General features: G+C 42.4%; 2 protein-coding genes across 2 annotated transcripts in view; both read left to right on the forward strand.

The window, feature by feature from the left end:
• The window catches only part of LOC149430876 (anoctamin-5-like), a 44,297-nt gene extending 40,829 nt beyond the window's left edge, over positions 1 to 3,468 (forward strand). The window contains exons 17-18 of the mRNA XM_089665966.1: positions 458 to 563; positions 2,692 to 3,468. Coding sequence (XP_089522092.1) covers positions 458 to 563; positions 2,692 to 2,916 — 331 coding nt within the window. The 3' untranslated portion in view covers positions 2,917 to 3,468. The remainder of the gene's footprint in view (positions 1 to 457; positions 564 to 2,691) is intronic.
• Positions 3,469 to 15,940: 12,472 nt separating this feature from the next.
• The window catches only part of LOC149430877 (P2Y purinoceptor 1-like), a 29,469-nt gene continuing 28,548 nt past the window's right edge, over positions 15,941 to 16,861 (forward strand). Inside the window, exon 1 of the mRNA XM_089665965.1 lies at positions 15,941 to 16,012. Within this exon, the coding sequence (XP_089522091.1) occupies positions 15,941 to 16,012 (72 nt within the window). The remainder of the gene's footprint in view (positions 16,013 to 16,861) is intronic.

A 16,861-nucleotide genomic window follows, 5' to 3' on the forward strand; every position in this document is an offset into this window, starting at 1 on the left:
TCCAGTCCGGACACTTTCCCCCCCTTCCACTCCGGACACTTTCCCCCCCTTCCACTCCGGACACTTTCCCCCCCTTCCACTCCGGACACTTTCCCCCCCTTCCGGTCCGGACACTTTCCCCCCCTTCCGGTCCGGACACTTTCACCCCCTTCCAGTCCGGACACTTTCCCCCCCTTCCAGTCCGGATATATATATATATATATATATATATATATATATATTTTTTTTATTATAATTTTTTTTTTTACTGACTTTCTGTCCCTGTGACACCCAGACAGTGTGAACACCGGGGACAGGGGAGAACAGACGGCAATGAAGACATTAGGTCTGTGATGGGAGAGATCTCACATCACTTCCTGTTTTGGGCAAATCTCTCCCATAGGAACACAGATGGCAAAAAAACTATTCAAATCAATTCGAGATTTTTTCTTTTTTTTTTTTTCCTTTTGCCGGCCAGGTACCGAGATTATCGCTATCCTCCGGAACACGAGAAGAGATATCTGCACACCATGCAGTTCTGGCACATCCTGGCTGCCAAAATGGCCTTCATCATCATTATGGAGGTAAGTGTGCCTGCCATATCGCCATATCGCCATCGTGCCGCCATCTTGGGAGCGCTGGAGGAGCTGGTCAACCCGGGCTGAATAAGCTTATTTCAAGAAAAAAAAAACAGAAGGGGGTTAATACAGGCCATACACGGGTCGAATTCCGAACAAATTTTCTTTAGAAAATCGTAAATTTTGTGCGCTTTATAACCCGATGGCGCCACCATTGATTTTGAAATTCCTTTAATTTTATTTCATGCACGATTCTCCAATCATTAATTAGAAATTCGTTTGTTTTTTCAAAACATTTCCAACATGCCCGATCACTCAAAATTCGTCCGTTGCTGTGGCCCACTAATGGTGCAAAATTCAAACGAAAATTCTTAGAAAAGATTCTTTCGAAGTTCGACCCGTGCGTGGCCGGCTTTAATCTGGGAAATCAGTTTGAAGGGCAGAAGAATGTGTAGAATGACAGATTGTGAAAAATAGAAATGAAAAAAGGAAAACGTTTTACTCCACTTGAGGATTTACAACGTAATAAAAAACTTTACTAAGGTTTCTTAGGACACATCTTGTGCATCCGACTCCCCGAGACCGACGCCTGTCCCCGAGACCGACGCCTGTCCCCGAGACCGACGCCTGTCCCCGAGACCGACGCCTGTCCCCGAGACCGACGCCTGTCCCCGAGACCGACGCCTGTCCCCGAGACCGACGCCTGTCCCCCCAGACCGACGCCTGTCCCCCCAGACCGACGCCTGCCCCCCCAGACCGTCTCCTGTCGCCCCAGACCGACTCCTGTCCCCCCCCCCAGACCGACTCCTGTCCCCCCCCCCCAGACCGACTCCTGTCCCCCCCCCCCCCAGACCGACTCCTGTCCCCCCCCAGACCGACTCCTGTCCCCCCCCAGACCGACTCCTGTCCCCCCCCAGACCGACTCCTGTCCCCCCCCAGACCGACTCCTGTCCCCCCAGACCATCTCCTGTCCACGAGACCAGCGCCTGTCCCCCAGACCATCTGCGGAGTCCAATGCAGAGCCCAATAAAAGTCCCCCAGACCATCTCCTGTCCCCCCAGACCATCTCCTGTCCCCCCAGACCATCCCCTGTCCCCCGAGACCAGCGCCTGTCCCCCGAGACCAGCGCCTGTCCCCCGAGACCAGCGCCTGTCCCCCGAGACCAGCGCCTGTCCCCCGAGACCATCTCCTGTCCCCCGAGACCGACTCCTGTCCCCCCAGACCAGCGCCTGTCCCCCGAGTCCAGCGCCTGTCCCCCAGACCATCTCCTGTCCCCCACACCAGCGCCTGTCCCCCAGACCATCTGCGGATTCCAATGCAGAGCCCAATAAAAGCCCCCCAGACCGACTCCTGTCCCCCCAGACCGACTCCTGTCCCCCCAGACCAGCGCCTGTCCCCCGAGTCCAGCGCCTGTCCCCCAGACCATCTCCTGTCCCCCACACCAGCGCCTGTCCCCCAGACCATCTGCGGATTCCAATGCAGAGCCCAATAAAAGCCCCCCAGACCGACTTCTGTCCCCCCAGACCGACTTCTGTCCCTCCAGACCAACTCCTGTCCCCGAGACCATCTCCTGTCCCCCAGACCATCTGCGGAGCCTGATAAAAGTCCAATGTGGAGCCCAATGAAAACACTCCTGTGATCCGCTTCCAGCTCGTGGCGGCTATCCAAGTGTTAGAATCCAACTCTAGACACAGAAGGGAAGCAGGAGAAGGGAAGCAGAAGAAGGGAAGCGCCATCTAAGGGCAGCAAATCAACCATTTCTATTAAGCTGGTAAATTGGCATCTCGCCTGTCACCACCTGAACGTCGCCATATTTACACGCGAGGTGCCAATTTACGAGCTTAATAGAAATGGTTGATTTGCTGCCCTTAGATGGCGCTTCCCTTCTTCTGCTTCCCTTGTATCCTTGTTCTGGTGACAACTTCTAGATCTCCATCACTTTTAGTTCAAGTGAGAGAAGTCACCAGAACAAAGAGGGATCGATCGTTCCACAAAACCGAATATGGATTGGAACTCTTAATTGTTGTTTTTTTGTTTTGTTTTTTTTTGTTTTGTTTTTTTTTATGGCATGAGTTCCATGTTAGGTTGAAGTAGCCGTCTCCATAATGAATGTTCCTGTGTGTCCTGCTTGCAGCACGTGGTGTTCGTGGTCAAGTTCTTCGTGGCTTGGCTGATTCCCGACGTCCCGTCCGACGTGAAGGCCAGAGTCAAGCGTGAGAAGTACCTGACGCAGAGGATCCTCCACGAATACGAGCTGAGCAGGCTGCAGGAGAAGTTCCGCGAGAAGAACAACTGTGCCGAGGTGGACAAGGAGGTCATCGCCACCAAGGGGAAAGTCCAGCTCTCGGAGGCCATGTAGCATCGGCCAACCCACCTTCCAGAACACGTGACACTTTCCAGGCCACGAGCTACGACTTCAATTCGATGTCTCGTTGGACGTTGCGCTGAAAACCAAACGCTCTACGGAAATTTTTTTTTGGAGATATTTTGAGGAGTTGAAGTCCTCCGTCACAGCCGCTCTTGCGTATGGTGGTCACCAAAAAAAAAAAACAACATGCCACCTGCCTTCAGGATTACGGGGCCCTCAAAGGGCCACAAAAGCATCAACGTAACGTTCTTCAACAAACAGCCAAACCTTGAGTATCAAAGCAGAACTCCAGTTTGATCGATTTTCAAGGGGGTGGGCGGGGCATAATGATGCAGCCATCCGTCTTCATTACTGGCCAAAACAGCACAAAGGCCACTCCCACAACAGCTTGAACCACACAGACTTCTGGCACGTGTAGTCACCGAGTCACCATTGCTCCTTGCCCACCACCATACCACAGAAAGGAGAAGAATGATATTGGAGTGGCCACCACTTGACCACTTTATTACATTCCTCAAAAAAAATAAAAAAAATTAAAAATTATTCAGAAATTTAAGAAATTAGGAATTTTATTATTTTATTGCCCGGAGTTCTGCCTTAAATTTTCTAATTTTGAGGAATCCCTACAATTGTGGAGCCTATAAATCGATTCTGAGCCATACACCTTTTTCCTTTGCACTCTACAATCCTCTTGTAGGCCTTTTGACCGTCTACGGGGTTTAAATTTGGCGAAACCTTCTGGTCTTGGAAAATTCTAAAGGTAGCCAACTACGTGACTTATTACCATGGGGTATAATATTTTTAAATCAGCTGTGCACTATATAAAACATTTTTTTTTTTTTTTTTTACCATTGGAATTTTTTTTAATACCACAGACTTTTTTCTTAGTTGCAGCCATTTTAAAAAATATTTTTTAGATCAGTAAGTCAAAAAATGTGATAGACATAAATAGAACTACATGTTTTAAGTACATTTGGAATTTTTGTAATACAATTTAAACAGCTAGTTGTAAAATTTTGTAAGCATTGCACATTTATTTAAGTCTCCTTAAGAATAAATGCAAAATTAGTGATTAAAATTTTTTTTTTTGAACAGTTGGGTGTGAATTTTTAAGCAGTGAAGCTTTACTTTAAAAGGTTTCTTAAGAAAAAAAAATCAAAAATAGCCATGGCACCTCAAAAGTGATTTTTTTTCCATATCATGGGACTGTTTTTTTATTTTGTTTGTTTGTTTTTTTTTTTAGTTAAAATATAAAAAAAATTGATAGACACAAAAAATAATTTTGTTTTAAGTACCTTTTGAATTTTAGTGAAGATAATTCATACAGTTAGTTTTTGAATTATAGGTGCAATGTTTACAAATTTAAAAGTCCCTTTAAAAATAAATGCTGAATTAGTCATTTAAAAAAAATGTACTGTTGGTTTTGAATTTTTAAGTAGTGCACCTTTATTTTAAAAAGTTACTTACAAAATACAAAATTAGCCACGGCACCCCCAAAAGTATTATTTTTGGTTTTCGTACCATAGGACCACTTTTCTTTTTAGTTGTTAAAATATTTTTAAAAAATTAATTTGAAAATTTGATACACAAAAATACTTGTTTTAAGTACATTTGGACTTTTTTTGAAGAAAATTTAAACAGTTAATTGTTCTTTTTTTTTTTAGCATTGCACATTTATTTAAAAATAAATGCTCAATTAGTCATTTAAAAAACAATTGTAGTTTTGGTTTTAAATTTTAAGCGGTGTACCTTTATTTTAAAAAGTTACTTACAAAATACAAAATTAGCCACGGCACCCCCAAAAGTATTATTTTTGGTTTTCGTACCATAGGACCACTTTTCTTTTTAGTTGTTAAAACAAGTATTTATGTGTATCAAATTTTCAAATAAAATATTTTAAAAAAATTCATTTGAAAATTTGATACACAAAAATACTTGTTTTAACAACTAAAAAGAAAAGTGGTCCTATGGTACGAAAACCAAAAATAATACTTTTGGGGGTGCCGTGGCTAATTTTGTATTTTGTAAGTAACTTTTTAAAATAAAGGTACACTGCTTAAAATTTAAAACCAAAACTACAATTGTTTTTTAAATGACTAATTGAGCATTTATTTTTAAATGAATGTGCAATGCTAAAAAAAAAAAGAACAATTAACTGTTTAAATTTTCTTAAGAAAAAGTCCAAATGTACTTAAAACAAGTATTTTTGTGTATCAAATTTTCAAATGAATTTTTTAAAAATATTTTAAGTACATTTGGACTTTTTCTGAAGAAAATTTAAACAGTTAATTGTTCTTTTTTTTTTTTAGCATTGCGCGTTTATTTAAAAATAAATGCTCAATTATTCATTTAAAAAACAATTGTACTTTTGGTTTTAAATTTTAAGCAGTGTACCTTTATTTTAAAAAGTTCCTTAAAAATACAAAATTAGCCATTAAATCCCCAAAAGTGTTATTTTTTTGTTTTTCATACCATGGGACTATTTTGTTTTGAGTTGGAGCTATTCCTATAATACTTTTAGATTGGCAAATCAAAAATTTGATGGGCATAAAAATAAATCTGTTTAAGTACATTTTGTATTTGGATTACATAGTTAATAGCTGAAAAAAGACAAAAGTCCATCCAGTTCAACCATTAAAAAAAAAAAAGTTATAATCCTCCACCCACAGTTGATCCAGCGGAAGGATTACATTTGGATTTTTTAAAAGAAAAATTTAACAGCTATTTTTTAAATTTTTAAGATTTGCATCTTTATTTCAAAGTCTCCTAAAAAATAAATGCAAATTGTATTTTTAAAGGGACATGAAAACAAATCTGTTTAAGTACATTTGGAATTGTTGTAAAGCAAATGTAAAAATTTAAACAAATTTTAAGCATTGCATCTTTATTTAAAAGTCCCTTTAAAAATAATTGTGAAACATAGTAATTTAGAAAAAAAAACCTACAGTTGGTTGTGAATTTTTTTTTTTTTAAAAAGTGCACCTTTATTTTAAACAGACATCAATAATCTATTGAAGTAACTTTGTTGTTTTTTTTTTTTTGTTTTTTTTTTTAAAGAAAATGTGAACAGTTAATATTTTTTTTAGGCATTGCACCTTTTTATTTTAAAAAATAAATTAAAAATTCCTTTAAAGAAAAAAAAAAAATCACTAAATTAGTCACGGCACCTCAAAAGCATTTTTTTTTTCTTTCAAGGGGTTGAAGTTTTGTGACCATTGCAAGCGCTATAATTTTTTGCGGCATCGTTAGGATCTAAAGGACAACTCTAAATATTGAATGAAAGCCAACTGACATTTCCTGAAGGGCGGTTATTGACAAGAAAAAAAACCTCAAAGCCATCATTTTTTTTTTTTTCTGTGTGTTGTGTCACCTCTATGCAGGAAGTCATCATCTACAGATCTTGATTTCCTGCGGACGCCATTGACAGCAAATGTGGTTATTGTTCAGGAAATCGTATGGCTTCAGCAGTTCGATAGCTTTTTTTTTTTTTTTTTTTTTTTTTTTTCATCCAGGGCTACCTCGCGGAAGTGCTTTATGTTCCAGTGAGAGCATTTTATGAAGAATTTCACAGCAGTGACTGGTTTTTTGCATGAATAAATCTATGTAAAGAAGAAGCTAAATTTATTCCTATTTAAAGTGATGTTTTTGAAATTTTTTTTAAATGTCCAATGCCAAGACCCTTCTGTGTTATGTGCCTTGTTTTTTGTTGTTGTTTTTTGCATTTGCTGTTTTGTAAACCTGTATAAATGCCATGAACCTGTAAGTTTGTATTAGGATACCTGTCAGTACATTTTAGCCTTAAAAGAAAAAAAAACCTGCAAGGAAATATGAAGCACTCTTTAAAAAAAAAAAAAAAAAAAAAAATTATATATATATATATATATATATATATATATATATATATATATATATATATATATATATATATATATATATATAAAAATATCATTTTTGCACCAGACTACATATACGTCCTATTTAATTTTCAGTATGTGTAATGTTATAATATCTGTAATCTGTTGTAACTCTTTCACCACAAAAAATATACAATGCAATAAAAAAAAATTTGCAAGGAAATATGAAGCAAAAAAAAAAAAAAAAAAATATATATATATATATATATATATATATGAAAAAAATCTGCATTAAAAAAAAATTGTATGTGTAATAAATAAATTTTATATATATATATATATATATATATATATATATATATATTACACATACACTTTTTTTTTTTAATGCAAATTTTTTTCATTTATATATATATATATATATTTTTTTTTTTTTTTTTTTTGCTTCATATTTCCTTGCAAAAAAAAGTGTATGTGTCATATATATATATATATATATATATATATATATATATTTTTTTTTTTATATATATATATATATATGAAAAAAATTTGCATTAAAACAAAGTGTATGTGTAATATATATATATATATATATATAATTATTTTTTTTTTTTTTTGCACCAGACTACATATACTTCTTATTTAATCTTCAATAGCTGTAACATTATAATATCTGTAATCTGTTTTAACTCTTTCACTACAAAAATGTACAATGTAATATAAAAGAAAAAACGCAAGAAAATCTGAACCCCCAAAAAATTTATATATATATATGTAAATATCATTTTTGCACCACGCTGCATATACTTTTTAATCTTGAATATCTGTAACATTATAATATCTGTAATCTGTTTAACTCTTTCACCACAAAAAAAAAATGTACAATGTAATGTACAAAAAAAAAGAAAAAAAAATTTGGGCATTAAAAAAAAAAAAAAATTGGTGCTCAAAAAAAAAAAAAAATATATATGTTCCATTGTCTAACCCAAGCCAAACAAATCCATCTCCTGGTCTCTTCTGCTGTTCCATTTCAGTATTTTGTCTGTTTATGGAAAAAAAAAAAAGAAACCTAATTCTTGAAAAGTATTTTTTTTCAATGTATGCAGCAAATATGCATGTTGTGCATAGCGCCACCTAGGTGGCCGCACAGAGATTAGCGGCCGATTTTTCTCTCCCCGCTCACAATTCTGTGCTTGTCGACTGTCCGGATCACTGCTTACCTCGATCTGTAACTCCTGAAGTGCCTGCAGAACGTTCCCTTTGTGCATTGCGGTGATGATATATAAATATAAATAAATGTATAGGTCTAGGATAGGGGCGCTTAAAGGGGCGGGCCCATGAAAATCTCGCGACCGAGACTCCAGCAGGCTAACTGGCAGGAGCTTGCAGCTCCGCCCCTTCCGCTGATGTCAAACGCAAAGATGGCGACCTCCCCTGCTGTGTTTAATTTTTTTTTTAATTTTTATTTATTTTTTATTATCTTAGATTGTAGAACAGGGGGCGCTTAGCTGGAAGCCGCTTCAGCACCGTCAGCTTTTTTTTTTTGTGTTGACAGACCCTTTAAAAACTCCCCCCACCCAAAAAATTTTTATATTGTCATTTTTTACATTTTTTTTTCCTATTTTTCAAACTTTAAACCTTTTAGGTGTGATGCAAAAAAATATTTTTGTGTGGATCGTGGAGATTTTTTTTTCTGTTTTGATTCTTTTTTTTTTCTCTTTCTGATTTTTTTTTCTGATTTTTTTATTTTTTTTCTAGATTTTTATGGTTATTATACTGTCAATGGATTAAAAACTGCCAAACATCTGTGGCAGAAATTTGCACCTTTATGTCAGTGGTTTGAGCGTTTCTAGTAAAGGAAGCTTCTGTACGAATCTCTTGTCGACAGACTTTTCCAATATGTGACATTTTATGTTGTTTTTATTGTTTTCCTTCTGTGCTGTAACCACGATCGTCCAGCGGGTGGAGCTATTTTACAGTTTGTCTCTGAAAACTGCTGAATTAATTTTTTTTTTCAAAGAACAGAGCAGTGCTATAACAACCACCTGATGATAGCTCATGGCTGAAAAGCACAGACTTTTTTTTTAAAATTGCTACTCTTAGCGATTAACCGCTAGTAGAAAGCTTGAGCTGCTGAAAATTTCCTGGGCTGCTCCGCCCTAATGCGGTGTCGTCCAAGAATTGGTCAAATCTCTCAGATTACCTTTTGCTGTGCAGCCTGAGCCCTCGGAAACTCAGCCTCTGCAGTTGTGCTCCCAGCTCTGCCCACTGGCAGCCGTGTTCTCAACTCCTCCCACCGGCAGCCGTGTTCTCAACTCCGCCCCCCTGGCAGGCTTTCAGGGATTTAGCTCTTCCTGCTAAGTTCTCCTTTTACCTGAAGCAATAGAGAGTGAAGTGAGACTCCGTGGGGGTGGGGCAGGGAACTTGGCTGCGATATCTAAGGGCGATGGGTCCACCCACAGCTGAAACACGCCAGGTTTAGGTGGACTTACCCTTTAAATACAAGCAGGATTTCTGCCCTCTAAATGCCAATAAATCTGTAGAAACATTTCATCCTGACCAGCAACAATATATACCACACTGATCAATGAAGAAAGATGGCCGCCATGGCCGCTCGTTAGCCCATGCTATGGGGTCACCCTCTAGGTGAGCTGGGTGCTCAAAGCCAGGCAGGGGCTCCTCTCGCGACCCGATCTGCCAATCAATCGGGTGACAGCCCATTCAAAATGGATGTAACTTTATTGTTCTAGACAGACATGGAGTCCACGCCCTGGGACCTCCTCCATGGCTGAAATGTGTCAGATGGGAGGAGTTCGTAAAAGGTCTGTATAAAAAAAAGAAATTGCTGTGACATTGTCCTAAACATTCGCACAGGCATTGCGAGAAACTGCCGTAATTTGTCCGTTTATTTCCTATGGTCACCAGCTCCATCTAGTGGCCATGATTCTGCATTACCCTGTAATTCCCCAGTTGGAAAAATGCTGAAAATGGCCACTAGATGGAGCTGAGACTCAGAAGTAAACATGTTAGATCATCGGCTCCATCTAGTGGCCATAACGTGGCACACTTGGGTTCCTAATTGGGGTCTTTCAGAAAAATGACTCATAATGGCCACTAGGTGGAGCTGAGAATCATAAAAAGTAAACATGTTAGATCATCAGCTCCACCTAGTGGCCATATTTTGGTACGATTGGATTCCTGATTGGGCTGTTTCAGGAAAATGATGCCTTATGGCCACTATGTGGAGCTAAGGATCATAGGAATAGAACATCATTAGCGCCATCTAGTGGCCATAATGTTGCACGATTGGACTCCTGATTGGGGCATTTCAGGAAAATGACTCATTATGGCCACTAGGTGGAGCTGAGAATCATAGAAAGTAAACATGTTAGATCATCGGCTCCACCTAGTGGCCATAATGTTGCACGATTGGACTCCTGATTGGGGCATTTCAGGAAAATGACTCATTATGGCCACTAGGAGGAGCTGAGAATCATAGAAAGTAAACATATGCTGATAATGGCCACTAGATGGAGCTGAGAATCATTAGAAGTAAACATGTTAGATCATCGGCTCCATCTAGAGGCCCTAATGTGGCACGATTGGACTCCTGATTGGGGCATTGCAGGAAAATGACTCATTATGGCCACTAGGTGGAGCTGAGAATCATAGAAAGTAAACATGTTAGATCATTGGCATCTAGTGGCCCTAATAGGGCAGGATTGGACTCCTGATTGGGGCATTGCAGGAAAATAACTCGTTATGGCCACTAGGTGGAGCTGAAGATCATAGAAAGTAAATCTTAGATCATCAGCTCCATCTAGTGGCCATATTGTAGCACAATTGGGTTCCTCATTGGTGTATTTCAGGAAAGTGGTGCCTTATTGCCACTAGGTGAAGCTGAGAATCATAGACAGTAAACATGTTAGATCATCGGCTCCATCTAGTGGCCCTAATGTGGCACAATTGTATTCCTGATTGGGGTCTTTCAGGAAAATGACTCATTATGGCCACTAGGTGGAGCTGAGGATCATAGGAATAGAGGATCCTCACCGCCATCTAGTGGCCATAATGCAGTATTTTCCTGGAGCTGAGAATCACGGACAACCTCCAAATTACGGCGATTATTCCCATCGGACGCGCGAATGCTGGAGACATCGTTGCAGCAAATCGTTTGCAGTCGAACCCGCGTGTCTGTCCGGAACAATAAAGTTACATCCGATGACTTTTTCTGTAAATCTCGTAGCCGACATCATTTCCCGCTAAGATTCTATACCGATTGTTCTGCCATTGCAGCATTTCTGTAAGACGCATCGCCATGGCGATTGTAGAAATGGGACATGCGGTAGAAGGGATGGCGTGCTCTGTTCTGATTGGTCGGCTCTTTGTGTCTTCGATGAGAAGATCGGGTTGGGCGAATCTTTTTGTACTTTTTGCACCTCGCTCTGGTTTCTTCTCTCAGCTGCTTTTGTGGTTTTTTTATACTTTGTTACAATTTCTGCGAATAATGGAAATAAAATTTCACTGAAAGAGAAACGTCTCCTGGTGTGTTCTGTGATTGGGCGCAGCGTCTCCTGGTGTGTTCTGTGATTGGGCGCAGCGTCTCCTGGTGTGTTCTGTGATTGGGCGCAGCGTCTCCTGATGTGTTCTGTGATTGGGCGCAGCGTCTCCTGGTGTGTTCTGTGATTGGGCGCAGCGTCTCCTGGTGTGTTCTGTGATTGGGCGCAGCATCTCTTGGTGTGTTCTGTGATTGGGCGCAGCGTCTCCTGGTGTGTTCTGTGATTGGGCGCAGCGTCTCCAGGTGTGTTCTGTGATTGGGCGCAGCGTCTCCTGGTGTGTTCAGTGATTGGGCGCAGCGTCTCCTGGTGTGTTCTGTGATTGGTCGCAGCGTCTCCTTGTGTGTTCTGTGATTGGGCGCAGCGTCTCCTGGTGTGTTCTGTGATTGGGCGCAGCGTCTCCTGGTGTGTTCTGTGATTGGGCGCAGCGTCTCCTGATGTGTTCTGTGATTGGGCGCAGCGTCTCCTGGTGTGTTCTGTGATTGGGCGCAGCGTCTCCTGGTGTGTTCTGTGATTGGGCGCAGCATCTCTTGGTGTGTTCTGTGATTGGGCGCAGCGTCTCCTGGTGTGTTCTGTGATTGGGCGCAGCGTCTCCAGGTGTGTTCTGTGATTGGGCGCAGCGTCTCCTGGTGTGTTCAGTGATTGGGCGCAGCGTCTCCTGGTGTGTTCTGTGATTGGTCGCAGCGTCTCCTTGTGTGTTCTGTGATTGGTCGCAGCGTCTCCAGGTGTGTTCTGTGATTGGTCGCAGCGTCGCCTGGTGTGTTCTGTGATTGGGCGCAGCGTCGCCTGGTGTGTTCTGTGATTGGGCGCAGCGTCGCCGTCGGTGACCGGGAATTGGTGACATGGTGAAGGAGGAAAGAAAAAACGGGAAGATAAAACTGTAAATGCAAACAAGGGGCCCCAAACTACGGCCCGAGGGCTTGCTGCAAGATTTTACCCAGCAACTCTGGTGTGATGGGAGGGCTTCTAATGTGAAAGGAGGACTTCTGATTTGAAAGAGGGACTCTGATGTGATGGGGGGCTCTTGATGTGAAAGGGCAAACGCTGATGGAACGGGGGGCTCTGATGTTATGGGGGGCTTTTGATATGAAAGGGGGGGACTCTGATGGAATGGGAGGGCTCTGATTTGATGGGGGGCTTTTAGTGTGAAAAGGGGGGCTATGATGGAATGTGGGGGGGCTCTCATGTGATGGGGGGCTGTTAATGTGAAAGCGGGGACTCTGGTGGAACGGGGGGGTCTGATGTGAAATGGGGGGCTTATTTATTGGACCTACAAATATCTGTAGAATGTGCAATGTGGCCCTGAAAACATTAGAGCCCCCCGGATGGAGTCTGAGTGTATGATGAGGGATGAGAAGGCGGGGGAGGGGTGACATCCCCTTCACATCGTTCAATCCAGGGTGGAATGTTATCGATCGGTCAGTCCAGGATGAAATCAGATCGATTGATCGATATGATTCCACCCTGGATAGACCGATCGATATGATTTCATCCAGGACTGACCGATCGATATGATTTCATCGATCTATATGATTTCACCCAGGACTGACCGATCGATATGATTTCATCCAGGACTGACCGATCGATATGATTTCATCGATCTATATGATTTCATCCAGGACTGACCGATCGATATGATTTCATCCAGGACTGACCGATTGATAACATTCCACCCATGACTGACCGATATGATTCCACCCAGGACTGACGGGTCAGTCCTGGGTGGAATGTTATCAATCGGTCAGTCCTGGGTGGAATGTTATCAATCGGTCAGTCCTGGATGAAATCATATAGATCGATGAAATCATATCGATCGGTCAGTCCTGGATGAAATCATATCGATCGGTCAGTCCTGGGTGAAATCATATCGATCGGTCAGTCCTGGGTGAAATCATATCGATCCTGGGTGGAATCATATCGATCGGTCAGTCCTGGGTGGAATCATATCGATCGGTCAGTCCTGGGTGAAATCATATCGATCGGTCAGTCAGTCCTGGGTGGAATCATATCGATCGGTCAGTCCTGGGTGGAATCATATCGATCGGTCAGTCCTGGGTGGAATCATATCGATCGGTCAGTCCTGGGTGGAATCATATCGATCGGTGTATCCAGGGTGGAGTTTTATTCTCTACTCTTCTGGGAGACGGACGATTTGCACCCTCGGTGACAATTCCAGGAAGTTTGTTTTTTTTGCTCCTTTGTCAGTGGAACGAATCTCTTTGTTTTGCCGTGTGGACGAGCGCTCGCTATAGAGACCGCAGTATGAGGGCAGAGCGCAGGTTGCAGCACATTTCACTCTCTGCCCGCCGTTACCCGGATCGAACGTCAGAACAAACAACTAGAAAAGGGACTGAACACCTCCGAGAGGAAACCAGAAGGCGAGTGTCAGAGGATGGGGGACTCCTCGGAGCAGGTCAGTGATTTCACCGAATATTATAAAGAAGAGCCGACTTAATAGTTCGACTTTCCTAATATTACTTAACTCCAGCCGAAGAAAACGATAAAAACTATCTTCCCATTCACAAAAAATAACATTTAAAAGACCATCTCTTGCTGCACTTTCCATCTGGAGATCTCACCTGCAGTATTTTTTTTCTGACAGAAGATGTCCTCATTCTGATTGCATTATGCAATTCACTTCCTCTGAGCCCAGGTCGTCCTGGACCTCAACCAGTGGCTGGACAGTGAAAGGAGAAGCAGCACAGTGAGGAGCTCATCTTCTGTTACAGTTCTCTCTCCTCCTATCAGCATGTTCCCGGCACATCACATGAACTGGTTCAACCTACTTCTTCTGAGCCCAAGTCATCCCGGACCAGCCCCCAACCTAGATCTAGACAGTGAAAGGAGAAGCAGCACAGTGAGGAGCTCATCTCTGGCTGTACAGTCACTTTCAGTTGTTTTTTTTCTGTGTCTCCAAATTCCAACCCCCCCCCCCCCCCATTTTTCTATCTCCTCAAAATCCAACCCCCTCTCCCCATTTTGCTGTCTCTCTAAAGTCCAACCCCCCTCCCCTACATTTTTCTATCTCCTCAAAGTCCAACCCCCCTCCCCCCCATTTTAGTCCAAACCCCTCCCCCCCATTTTTCTATCTCCTCAAAGTATAATCTCCCTCCCCCCATTTTTCTTTCTCTTCAAAATCCAACCCCCCTCCCCCCATTATGCATTCTTTCCAAAGTTCAAATCCCCTTCCCCCATTTTTCTATCTCCCTCAAAGTCCAACCCCCCTCCCCCATTTTTTGTCCACATTCCCTCATTTTCCTGTCTCTCCAAAGTCTAGCCCCCTCCCCCCATTTTATTCCAACCCCCCCATTTTTCTATCTTCAGAATGTATAACCTCCCTCCCTCCATTTTGCTGTCTCTCCAAAGTCCAACACTCCCCCCCCCCCCCCCCCCCCACGCACACACATTTTTTTCTTTCTCTCCAAAGTCCAATCCCCCTCCCCCCATTTTTCTGTCTCTCCAAAGTCTAACCCCCTCCCTCCATTTTAGTCCAAAACCCCTTCCACCCCCCTCCCCATTTTGCTTTCTCTTCAAAATCAAATCCCCCCTCCCCCCATTTTTTCATCTCATCAAAGTCTAACCTCCCCCCCCCCCCATTTTTTTGTCTCTCCAAAGTCCAAACCCCCCATTTTTCTGTCTCTTCAAAGTTCAGCCCCCCCCCCATTTTTCTATTTAGTCAAAGTCCGACCCTCCTTCCCCCATTTTTCTATCTCCTCAAACTCCAATCCCCATCCCCTCATTTTTCTGTCTCTCCAAGTCTAACCCCCTCCCCCCTTTTCTATCTCCTCAAAGTATAATCTCCCTCCCCCCATTCTGCTGTCTCTCCAAAGTCCAACTCCACTCCCCCCCCATTTTTCTATCTCCTGAAAGTCCAATCCCCATCCCCTCATTTTTCTGTCTCTCCAAAATCTAACCCCCTCCCCCATTTTAGTCCCATACCCTCCCCCTATCTCCTCAAAGTATAACCTCCCTCTCCCCATTTTTCTGTCTCTACAAAGTCCAAACCCCCCATTTTTCTGTGTCTTCAAAGCACCCCCCCCCCCCCCCCCATTTTCCTCTACACTACTTGTGTTGAAGAAAATTATTTTAAGGGTTGATTTACAAAGAATTCCCATAGTTCTGTGCCCAGTGAATGTTCATATATTTCTGTTCTGTGGGAATGGAGGAAATAGAACACGAATATTATTAGGCTGTATCCTGTGCTGGTTGAATGTTTGTTTGTTTTTTATTGATTTTAAACAGAAAATTCTGCATTTGGACAGTAGATGGCGCTAAGTATTATTAGAGATTTTTACGATATTTAGTGCCATCTAGTGGCCAAATGCAGTTTTTTTTCCCAGAAAATTCCGTATTTGGCCACAATATGGAGCTATGTATTATAAGAGATTTCTATGATGCAAAAAATAACATTGAATCTAGTTACAGATTTAATAAAAAGTGTATTTTTAAGTAACGCTGTTATAAGTACCCGAAGGCCAGCTCTATATTAGCTCCCTGTAAAGCTCTGGGTAATGGAGTGGTAGGACAATGGGTGGGAGCAGAATGATGATCTCTTCTGTTGGTTTATGCTCTGCCCAATGTCAGAGGGCTGGAGGTGGGTTGATGACCAGACTGGGCAAAAGTGAAGTTCTTGACCTGGCCGAGGACCAGTTGGTGACCGAGCAGCAGACAAAAGTGAGGTCCTTGACTTGACTGGAGGTGAGTTGGTGAGCAAGCAGCAAACAAAAGCGAGCTCCTTCACCTGGTAGCGGACGAAAGAATGGTACTTGATTTGGCTGGGGGTGAGTTGGTGACCAAGCAGTGGGTAAAAGTGAGATCCTTGACCTCACTGAGTGTAGATTGGTGGCCAAGCAGTAGGCAAAAGTTAGGTCCCCGACCTGGTTGGGGATGGGTTGGTGACCAAGCATTGGGAAAAAGTGAGGTCTTTGGCTGGGAGTGAGTTGGAAACCAAGCAGTGGATAAAAGTAAGATCCTTGAACTGGATAGGGGTGGGTTGTTAAACAAGCAGTAGGCAGAAGCAAGGTCCCTGACCTGGTTAGGGGTGGGTTAGTGAACAAGCAGTAGGTAAATGTGAGGTCCTTGACCTGACTGGGGGTAGGTTGGTGACCAAGTAGTTGGCAAGAGTGAGGTTTCTATCCTGTTTGGGAGTGAACTGGAGACCAAGCATTGGATAAAAAAGTTAGGTTCTTGACCTGGCTAGGGTTGGTTTGTTAAACAAGCAGTGGACAAAAGAGAGGTACTTTACATGGCTGGGGGTGGGTTGGTGACCAAGCAGTGGGTAAAAGGGAGGTCCTTGACCAGATTGGAAGTAGGTTGGTGACCAAGCAGTAAGCAGAAGCAAGGTCCCTGAAGTGCTTGGGGGTGGGTTGGTGACCAAGGAGTGGGAAAAAGTGAGCTCCTTAACCTGGTCGGTAGTGAGTTGGAAATCTAGCAGTGGATAAAAATGAGGTCCTTGACCTGGCTAGGGGTGTGATGTTAATCGAGCAGTAGACAGAAGCGAGGTCCCTGACCTGGTTGGGGATG

This window comes from Staurois parvus, unplaced genomic scaffold (assembly GCF_062004578.1).
Source record: "Staurois parvus isolate SC_StPar_1 unplaced genomic scaffold, SC_StPar_1.0 ptg002438l, whole genome shotgun sequence".
Lineage (NCBI taxonomy): Eukaryota > Metazoa > Chordata > Amphibia > Anura > Ranidae > Staurois > Staurois parvus.